At 46.0% G+C, this 11,190-nt stretch overlaps 2 protein-coding genes across 2 annotated transcripts in view; one reads left to right on the plus strand and one right to left on the minus strand.

Annotated features, from left to right (window-relative positions):
- Positions 1-686: 686 nt before the first annotated feature.
- Positions 687-3,302, minus strand: AK88_00367 (uncharacterized protein; the record flags this gene model as incomplete). The annotated part of the gene is made up of 3 exons (XM_012478018.1): positions 687-2,762; positions 2,861-3,085; positions 3,234-3,302. The coding sequence occupies 3 exons, from the start codon at positions 3,300-3,302 to the stop codon at positions 687-689; spliced, it is 2,370 nt and encodes a 789-aa protein (XP_012333441.1).
- Positions 3,303-8,836: 5,534 nt separating this feature from the next.
- Positions 8,837-11,190, plus strand: part of AK88_00368 (uncharacterized protein) — a gene marked incomplete at both ends in the record, with an annotated part of 6,815 nt that continues 4,461 nt past the window's right edge. The window contains one exon of the mRNA XM_012478019.1: positions 8,837-11,059. Coding sequence (XP_012333442.1) covers positions 8,837-11,059 — 2,223 coding nt within the window. The remainder of the gene's footprint in view (positions 11,060-11,190) is intronic.

An 11,190-nucleotide genomic window follows, 5' to 3' on the forward strand; every position in this document is an offset into this window, starting at 1 on the left:
AGAGAGCGTAAAAGGGCATATAACTCCCACAACACGTGAAGGCTCCCCTCCTCGGAGAAGCCACCAGGCCTCCTGTTACGTGTATTGTTTTAAAAGAGATTAACAGGTTTTTTTTTTTGTTGTTTTATGCGCTTAACGGTGTGTGTGTGCGTCGTGCGCGCTCGATTTTAGTGCCGATCAAAATATAGACCACACTGCCAATCGCAGTTACAATCACCACCACAATGACAAGCAGTATTACGCATGCGTCCTACTTGAGCTCCCCACACACCCGTGCGATGCGCAACAGTTCGTCCCCTAGCATAGCCCAGTTGGCTCAAAGCACTACTATCTGCGCAGTTCATGGGGTGTTTACTTTAGCTTTTTCCTAAGCATCCCATGGGAGACGCCTCACGCAAGGGGGACTTGTGATAGTTCTTCCCCTGTTTTCACCTCCATATGTCGTAAAAAAAAATTAATGAGGTCCTCCTCCGTCTCCTCATCTCTGTCGTGTATGTTGTTACTCACTTTGTGCACTTTTAAAGTGATAATTTTTTTTTTTTTTCCAGACAGCTTTACGAGCGTTTTTTTTTTTTTTTCATTGGTCATAATTTCTTTTTGCAGCTAAATAAATATTGTTGTACTTCTTAACCATGACGCACTTGTTTTATAATTTGTTATACGAAATGGTTAACCTGATGGTGTGGTCATTTTCGCTTTGTTCCCTGCGTTGAATCATTTGGGTTTTTCCTCTTGTGTGTCGTTTTCCTCATATCACTCATGTGGGTGGCGCAGCTTCCCCCCCAGTTTGCAGATGAACCGTTGTGTGGGCAAGTAGGGATGTGGTCCGTTCTTGCACTTCCGTTGACGGGGGCAACTTTCTGTATTCCTCCCCCGGGTGACTCGAAGGGCGTGTTTGTTGGTAGCCTCACGGGGGTCACCCCGCTCGTCATCCCACTTACTATGTCGTTTGTCAGCTTCTTCCTCTTGGCCCATGTGGGTGAACAGCATTGTTGGCGTCCCCCCCATTGGCCCGTTTTGCATTGTCCCCGTGGCACACTCTCCTTCATGGAGCTGTTCGGCGAGGCAAAATTACCCAACTGAGTCGCGCTGCTCTTTTCATTTGTGTGTTCCGAGAGTCTATGTGTTGTGGAGCTGCCTCTCTCACTATGAGACACACCCACCTCGTAGAAGACTCGATCGTTTTTCATTTGTTCTACCCCCCGACCATCCTGCTGGTGAACTGTCCGTTGCGCACTTGGCTCGTTCCCTTCGTGTGCATTTCTCCTTGCCCGCTTTCTCCTCTTCTGTTGCTTTATCGGGATCAACAAGAGGCAGTGGTCACTGAGCAAATTGTATTGTGCCTTGGGGGAAGAGGTGCCTTTATTTTTTTTAAGATGAAGAATTATTGCATTGCTGATATGAACAAAGTTGGAGAGCAATTCCTCCACGGAGTCTACCTTCAAGTTGTTTGTTATTTCGTACGTCTTTATTGGCTCCCTGTCCTCTTCTTCCTGTTCCTCCTCTTGCTGCCCTGCTGTTGCTTCTTTTTTTTCATTGTGGCTTTCCTTTAGGAGGCTGCGTCTGCTATACGCCCTGTTCATCCTGCACGACTCACACTTGTCATTGAAAATCAAATTGGGCAGAGCTTTCTCCACGTGGGTATCACCCCTCTTATTACGAGCGTTATTAGTAGCGCAATTACGACCGTTATTAGAAGCGTTATTACGAGCGTTATTAGAAGCGTTATTAGAAGTGATTATGCTTTCCCTTTTTCCTTCTTCCCCTCTTGGGTTCGCCCCGCTTGTAATTCTTCTACTCGGTAAAGTGCATCTGTTAGGGGGTCCATCTGTCGTGCCCTTTGGGGGGGCAGTCCCCTGTGCCTCTATCCTTTGTTTGCTTCTCCCTTCCGTGGGGCAAGCAGACGATTCGAATTGACGATGGACACACTGGGTCGCTTGCACTTCTGAACCGCTTCTCCAGTTGGTCCATGTAGCGGACTCGATGGGGATCCTTCTCCCGTCCGTCACCTCCCCCCTCGCACAGATCTGCGCTGTCTTCTTCGTACCCTGCTTCAGGGGGGCTCCCTCGAATTTTTGTGCGTTTTCTGTATTGAAGTTATATTTCGCCTCTCCCTGTGTGCACTCCTGTCGTTTCCTTTTCCGTCCCGCTTTCCCCCTCTCTCCATTGTTGCTGTCCTCATTATACGATTCACCACTTCTACTTGATCCATTGGCTCCACTTTTCTCTTCACTCAACTGTCTTTGTTCAATCGTTCCATCTCCACTCTCACAGGTGGAGGAATTCTGCATGGAGTAGGTCCCATTTAGAAGCTGAGTGAAGGTCCCGCTGCTCTGTCCATATGTCTTATGAATCTTTAGCGCCTCTTCAAAAACACCAAATTCATATGAGAGTTTCCACAACATATGAATGTTGAAAAATGGAAGGTTCGAAATACACTCAGGAGGTTTTAATTTGTGAGCCAAAATATTTTTGCACGTGGAGGTTTTTTCCTTGTACACTCTCCGTATGAGTTCTAACAGACACCTCCTTCCTTTGGCTCCCAGCTGCATGCAAAACCCGGGGTAGTACTGTAGCCCCTCTACATTTTGTCCCTTCTGCGCGGCGTGCCCCTGTTTAGCGGCTGCTGCATGTTTAGCGGCTGTTACATGTTTAGCGGCTGCTACATGTTTAGCGGCCTGCCCAGTCAGCTCTTCCCCTTTTGGCTGTTCCGCTTCCTTCCCACCATCAGTTGGGTGTGCTTTCTCTCCAGTGCGCTGTCCCTGCAGGGGGGGAGGAGAAGCATATGCGTGCGTGTGGGCGCGTAAGCAGGTCTGTGCGATCACTTGGCCGACCGTCGTGCCACCGCTTATCCCCCCACCTCATTCGTGCGTGCCTTCCGCTGGAGCGAAATGCGCATTATAATATCCAGGAGGTTCTTAGAATGGCGAAAGGTCTCTTGGCTCCACCGTTGGTAGTTGGCATGGCCGGCCACGTAATTCTTGCTCTGGTCTATAATGTAATTCAGAGCCGGTATTGGTACATTCAAATTGAGGAAGAGGTTCTTGTTCAGCTTGGGTGCGTCCCCTGTCCCGGCATAGTACCGCTACAATATAAGGAGTGGACATGTTGAAGAGAGAAATGGAGTGGACCGCATCACATGGAATGACTTTTATAAGTCTGTGCACAAATCTTAACATGGACAAAAGACGTACTGAGTGGCAGGGGGGGGGTGAAGTTGTGTGCAGACTTACGCTAAGGCTTCTCGTACTTTCCTCCAGGCCATTTTCCATAAGGTTGAATTTTAAAATCCCATCAACCATTTTTCCGTATGTGTGTGGGGGTATTATATGCACACGAGTGGCCACTTAATCGCAACAGGCGATTGTGTAGAGACGCGGAAGGACAACTAAAGAGCGGTGTGAAGAAAACATACACCCTTTTGTACCTGTGCAAACCCGCTTGGGGAAAAAAAAAAAAAAAAAAAAAAAAACTCGACAAAGGCAGGACTCCGTCACTTCAGGGGGGGACGGTGCATACATAAGACAGACACACCTGTTCGAGTATACACGTACAGGCACTTCCTTTACATTGGTGCATTTTCTTCAACCTTGCCCTCTTCAGTGGACCTGTTTTTCATTTGACGTGCTTTGTTTTTTTGTTCTACATATATATATATATGTATATATATGTATGTATATATATTTTTTTTCTGTGGAGCGAAGATGGGAGAGGAACTACACGAGTGGGCGACCTGCTCACTTCGCTCGAGTCGGCCAAGGGGACATGCAGCTGCTGATGGGGAGGGAGGGGAGTGGCAAACGGACGGTGGCAAACGAACGAGTACGCACACGTTCGGGGTAGCTACTCGGGGGAGGCGACGGAAAAAAGGGGGCGACAGAGGTCGAGTCAAATTATGCACAACACGAAACTGTAGTTAGCAGTGGGGAGGCAGCATTGAAGTGTCGTGGCAACTGCCCGTTAGACACGTATCAGTAGGACGAAGAGTGGAAGAGGCAGCTACGGAGAGGAGCCCCTGTCTGGGGGACCTTCGTAGAAGGACAATTCAAGATGGGGAAGGTGTAGAAGAAGTTAAAAGGTGGAGGAAGAAAAAAAAAAAAAAAAAAAAAAAAATTAAATGAAAAGGGTGAATATTGCGACGTCATTGGAAGAGGCAAACGTTATGTGCATGTGGTGGAGTGTAATCATGTTGGGGCGAATGGCTCAGTTGGGGGGGAGAAATTGAAGCAGCATCAGCACGAGAGGCGGCTAGGTGGTTATGCGGCTATGTGGTTGCGCGGTTGCGCGGCGGGGTGACACTTATGGAAGACAAGACGCGCCCCTAATGGAGGACAAACTCTGTCGCGCGAGAAGCACGCACTTGTTGTTGCGCTGCGCGAAGGACAAACCACTCCACCGCCCTTCCACGCGGCATGAAGTTCGGCTGAGCTAACTTGACAAATGCTAGGGAAAAAAAAATTCAAACCTTCGGAGGACCTCGCTGCAGAATCGAGCAAAGGGTGGGTAGATGAAGGCGTGGTCCCAGCGGGATAAAAAAAAATAATTATATGGCGCGAAAAAGGGAAAAAAAAAAAAAAAAAAAAAAAAATTGCAAGGTGAGACTCGGGATTAATTAGCAGCGCGCCGATGGCATGACAGCACGACAGCATGGCGGCATGACAACATGGCGGCGCGAGAACAAATAGGGCAAGTAAAGACAAACATACAAACGAACCCTAGAGGGGGCACAAACAGAAAAGACACACCCAGGTGCACACGTTGGCATGTCTACCAAGCGCTCTCGTTGAAAAAAGGAAAGGTGGTACAAAACACACAAGACAGTCGGCACGTTGCTAAGTACACACATGATGGAGAACAAGCGGATGCATCACGTGATGCATGCTTTGGAAAAAATATGAACATGTGCAGGTAAATTTAAGCATTCGCCTTAACACAGAATAGAATGCGATTTTCTGAAGAGGACATACTTAGGGGGTTGTTACGACGTTCGAAGGAATACTTTATTTTAACTCTATTAAGCAGTGGGGGGGGAAGTGATAAAATAAAAAATAATTGAAAGCAAAATGTGATTGTAGGTGCGACAGGAGACAAAAATGTTTTTCCTTTACACCTCATGGTTAATTGTTTTTCGTCTCGGTTTGCACCTGCATGGGGTTTAACTCGGTACGTTTGATGTGTCTGCTCTACCGGTTCGAGTGATCGGTTTGGCTTTACTGCTTTAGTTACGGGATTTACTTTAGCTGCTTCCTTGGACGTTCCTCTCCCTTTTTCATTTTTGCACAAAGGTGAGAAAAGCCAAGTTTGCTTTTATCGCCACGCGCAGGGGACACTACCGTGGGGGGGGGATACGAATGTACGAAATGAAAAAAAAGGGGAGCCCCACTCCAGGGACAGAACCTCATGTCAGAAGTCACAGGTGCAAGTTCGGGGGTTCTTTTTTTCTTCCCAGGAAGGGGTAAAATGGAGGTAGTGTGGCAACCACATGCTAGTAGGGGTCTCCTCTGTGTAGTTGAGATGTGTGTGGGGGGGAGCGGGAGAAGATTTGTTAACCTTTTTTCCCCTTTTCTCTTTTTTAGCTTTGTTCCCTTTTATAAAGGCCGGGACAGGTGTGTTCGCCTGCCCCAAAGCCCTGAGGCCTGTTCGCGTTGCTGCTCCCTCACAGGGATCTGCCTTTTACAAGCAGCCGCAACCAGAGGGAGATGTGCAGGTGGCACACCCCAAAATGGTGTTGTTAACGCGATGGAGGAATATCACTCAAAGGGGAGAGTTTTCGAGCGAGCAAGCGAACGCCACCGAAGGAACTCGAACAGGAACATCGTCTTGGTAGAGATGCTTACAACAAGTTGGCCCACACATTTGCAAGGGCGACTTTAAAAGGAAGTGTACACTATCACAGAAAAGTTTTGAAGGAAAAAAAAAAAAAAAAAAAAAATTAAAATAACACATGTAGAATTACAAATTTCTCTGCTGACCTCATGTGCAACAATGAATTAAAAAAAAAAAAAAAAAAACTTTGAAGACTTGAGGAAAACCTCCACAACAAAATAACAGCGCAACTCAGCAAAAACACTTAATCATGGGACGATGAGGCAACAGAACAGAGACTAAGGGCTCGACTGGCATTGGGGGAAAAGCGGCCACGAAGAAACATGCATGTGTCCTCCTCAGAATGCGACGACGTGTAATACATTGTGGTGAAGTGCCTCTCTCACTGCAGTTGCGTTCGACTTTTTTTTTAATTTCGCACCAAGGCGCACTCTGTAAACGTGCATGTGGGGAGGTATGCAAAAACTCTTGCCGAGGGAACACATGCGCAGGGCGGAGGGTTTGCACATATGACAACGCTGATTCGCCCCCATGCATGCCCCCCATGCGCTTTTTTTAAAAGCACATAATAGCGTCACGGAGGAATGGGCCCGAAGGATGCACTTCTATGGGGCGCCCACCACCACCACACACACAACCCCTCCGTCGTATGAATGAATATTAAGTGTAACGTTTGGAAGACATATGTGCTAAAGTCGACGTTTCGTGGTGATGTGATACATGGCTCCTCTCTTCCGCAGGTCATCGAGGGGACCACGCTTTTGCAGTGTTCTTCCTTTCACACCTCACATAGTGCCCCTGTTGTTGCGCCTGTTTGTGTATCACACTCCAACCAGGAGTTGCTCCTTTTTTTTTTTTTTTTTTTTTTTTTTAATGAATGGGAGGGTGATTCTCGTAGGCAGCACGACGATGTCGAACCCATTCGACGCGCCTACTAAGCGTCAGCGTGGGAGGAGCAATCGAGCCTCCAGAAAAGGGAAAAAAAAAAAACAAGAGGCGGAGGAAGAGGAAATTTTCTTTTTTCGTACATTCCGTATATGAACGCTCCTCCTTTGCATTCACCTGGGGGGTTGCCAAGTCATCACCTCTGACACCTGGTAGCAACACACGAGGCATGCGAGTAACATCAGAGGATGTGCAGAATTAAGTGCAGAGCCCATTTTTCCTTGTTCCCCTCGATTCAGTACTCGTCACGATGATGGGGAAAATAAAAAAAAAAAAAACAAAACAAGAAAAAAAAAGGAAAATGAAAAATAAAAAGAAAATTATTTTTGTATCTTTCACTTTTTTCATTTTTTCTTGTTCTTTTTCTTCCTTTTAACGGTTGCACAAGTGGAGGGGCAGAGCGGGAAAGTTCTGCATCACCGCGCAACGATTAGCAGGTCCCCAGAAGGAAGATGACCACCTCTCGTTTTTGTGGGTTTACTCTCCCCGCCCCCTCCACACACACCCCACACACACCCACCACACAACGCACTGTCTAATGATGCTAACTCCTTCGCATGTGTGCAGAGGTGTATATTAAAAAAGAAAAAAAAAATTAAAATAAAGGCCAGCTTCATCTTTTGTAAGCATATGGAAAAACTCAATTGCGCGCGAAAGGACAAACAGTCATTTCATGCAAACGCACATTCTTACGTTGGTGAGAGCATACACTTCAAGGGTGTGTGCATTCCCCATTTTCCCTTTTTTCTCACAAGAAGGGGGAAAAAAAAAAAAAGACTCAAAATAATCTATACATAGCATTAAACGGATAGGTTAAGTTTTTTTTTTTCTTTTTTTTTTGGCGAATGGGGTGGTGGTTCGGGCTGTACACATATACAGGTGGTTTGCTGACCCAGTTGGGTGTTGTAAGGGACGAAGCAAAATTTTTTTCCTTTTTGCCTGAACAGGTCAGGCGAAAGTTGCGGGGGGCATACACTGCCCTCTGCGTTTCTTCCCCTGGGGGATGTCCAAAAAAAAAAATAGGGCAGCAAGTGAGGTGGTAAAAAAAGGGTAGCGAACAACTTGGCGCAGTCCTCCGTGTGCCCCACCTCCCCAATGCAATGATCACTCTCCACCCTGGAACAAAAAAAATAAAAAAAAAAAAATGAGTAACCCCACGCGCGAAAGTGCTTTCTTCAGGAGACTTTATTCTGCCCTTACGAAACAAATACAAAACGGGAAAACAAGGAACACACGATCAGATTAAAAAATAATCATCATCCCCTTTCTTGTCCACGTAAAGAAGCCCGCTTGTCCACCCCGAGCGAGAAAAAAAAAAAAAAAAAAAAAAAAAAAATCCTGGAAAATAAAAAAAACATGGCACACATTTTCAAATCAGCTGCTCACACCGCTCAACTTGAAATTTCCTCTCCTCCTTAAATTGCACGAAAGCATCATCGTTATCACACCTTTCGCGTACCGCTTTACTCGTGAGAGAGCCCGAATTCGCTTGGTCACTAAGCTGTGCAAAAAGTCTGCCCTCGTTGCACACGGAGAGGTTTTTTTTTAATTTGTCTGTGTAAAAACGGAATTTTGCAAATCGCGAAAAAAAAAAAAAAAAAAAATTACACATACACATGCGCGCATACTTACGTGTACACCTTTGCGCGCATCGTCCCCTGCTTCCTTGCACGACTCTATTGACGTAACGAGATTTTGGCTGGGCCATGTAAGACTAGTGACAATTTGCTTGCTTTTCCTGTTCCGCATTCCCCCCCCGGACGTTCAGGGGAGAGCAAGACAGTCGAGTGACACTCCTATATTTCCCCTCTTGAGCAAAGACAATAGGCTTTGCACGCAAGGGAAAAGGAAAGGGGGGACAGGATTGAAAGTCTACCCCTTGTTAATATTCCCATGTGTACATTTTACACTTTTTTAATTTCCTCACGTGAATTCTAACGAGCGTTTTTATTATCACTATTTTTTTTTTTTTTTTTTTTTGTTGGCTAGCCACCGGTGCGTTCCTTCCCCCCTACGTCAGGCGAAAAAAAAAAAAAAAAAAAAAAAAAATGTAGCATGAGGCAACATGGATGAGGCGAAGCAGCCGTCGGATTTATGCAGCGGTGGGGGTAATGATGGAGGAAATGGTAGACAAGGCGGGGGCAGCTTCAACTTTGACTTTTCCTACGAGAGCATCCTGAACAACGACATTGTGAGGCCCCAGGAGATTGACTGCGGGATGTCCTGCGCCAGCTCCTTCTGTGAGGGCAATGAACGGGTCGCCCCTGGGGGTGATTACCTCATGGACTCTTCAGGTGACCCAGCGGGTCAACCAAAGTGTGCAAATTATGCTCCCCCCATGAGCGCGCGTAACACCAGTGCCTTTGATTTTTCATTCCAGAGGGACGCTGATGAGGGAGGGGCACTCCACAGCGACGGTGCACTCTGGGGGGGAGGACAGAAACGGGGCGCAGATGACGATGCAGTGTCGACATGCGTGGGGGAGGTCCATGCAGAGCAGCGGGATGACCCCGAGTGCGTGGAGCACCCCACAGTGAACGAGGAGCACTTGATCGGGTACGAAGGCTTCCTAATGAATGAAGCGTCTAAAGGGCAGGGACAGCACCACGCTGCTGCCCTACGGGGGGAAACGCTAGAGGAAGAAGACGGTAACACAAATGACGCACAGCCGTGTCATACGTTTACGCAAAAGAAAGAAGAAAGTACATCTAATCAGTTACCAGTTGGTGAAGAACGCACCCCCCCTAGGGTTTCATCCATCACAAACTCAAGAGGAACATACATAATAAGATCTCCCACCATAACCAGCACAGACAAACAAGGAGTGTCATGCAAATCGAGTCCCTCAATCAGCTCCACCCGAGCTAGCGATGTTAGTGAAGCAAATGAAATATATCGCTCGTTACAAACAGAAATTGCAGCATACAGGATGGAAATATTTCGCTTAAGGTCAGAGGTACAAGTTAAGAACAGTTACTTAAACAATGAAAGAAAGAAAAATGAAGAGTATAATAAAATGCTACAAAAATTTTTATTAGAACCAAGTAGCTGTTCACAGGGAGCAGGAGGAGGAGGAGGAGGAGGAGGAGAAGAAGAAGACAAGGGGATAGGATCACTAAACCTACTTGAGGTAGAAAATAAAAAGCTGAGACAAGAATTAGCTCTAAGGAGTAGTGAAATGATTGAATTAAACAACGCAGTAAACAATTTAAAAGGGCAAAAGGTCATTTTTATGAACTCATTACAAAACGAGTTGGAGATGTGCATGAGCAAAGAAGCAGAGTCATCACTCATGTTACATGCACAGACGAAGCGATTAGCCAACGCGAATAATTATATAAATAAACAAAATAAACAGATATCACAACTGAAAGAAGATTTAAATAAAATGGAAGAGACTTACATTTTACATGTACACAAAATGGAAAATCAGATCAAGCAATTGCTCGAAGAAAGAAATGAATTCATTTCTACTGTTAAACGGTTAGAAGTAATTAATGCAGACAATAAAAAAAACGAGGAGGAGTTATGCAAGTGTAAGAAAAAGTGTAAAGAGTTAACCGAAGAACTAAATGACCTTTTAAGAATTGTCACAGTGACCCGAGAAAAGAAAAGCAGTGCTAGCTTTACTGGCTTCTACCAAGATGGTCAAAATACCATTTCATCTTTTGCATCTCTTAAGGAGGAATTTCTTACTGGAAATAACCTCAAGGAGGAAAATTCAATTTTGGTTCAAAAAATTAAACACTTGATGGAGGAGAATGATTCTCTTAAAGAGGAAGCAGCACAACGGGTACAAGAACTGAACAGCCAATTACAAACTCACAAGGAAAGTATTAAAATGAAAAATGAAAATCATGCAGTACTGCTAGAGAGGTACAATCATTTAGAACAAGATTTTGAAAATGTACATCTGTTGTGCATGCAGTTGGAAGAAAGGTTCCGCGTTGAACAGAGCAATAATGTGCATGGAAATGGTAATGTGAGTAGTATAAAGGGGAGTGCCAACTGTGAGCAGCTTCTTAACAAAAGCAATTTCTCCCTGAGCGAATTAGAAATGAATCACAGTCAGGGGAGCGACATCCATATACAACACTACAAGATTTTCTGTTCCGAGTTGCAACTAGAAAATGAATCCTTGAAGAAGACAGTGGAGCGATTGAAGAGCAAGAACAGGAAACTCACAACGAGCATGGAGCTCCTCTTGCGCGATCTGGTCACGGCCGGGGGGAAACCGTCTGACGCAACGCAGGCAGCTGCGCAGGCCATACAAACGGAGAAGCGCCCCGTGGAGGCACCAACAGAACGGGGGACCCAAACGGAGAAGCACCTCATGGAGGGAACAGCTGCACAGGCGACCCAAACGGAGAAGCACCTCATGGAGGGAACAGCTGCACAGGCGACCCAAACGGAGAAGCA

Source organism: Plasmodium fragile (assembly GCF_000956335.1).
Source record: "Plasmodium fragile strain nilgiri unplaced genomic scaffold supercont1.3, whole genome shotgun sequence".
NCBI classification, from domain to species: domain Eukaryota; phylum Apicomplexa; class Aconoidasida; order Haemosporida; family Plasmodiidae; genus Plasmodium; species Plasmodium fragile.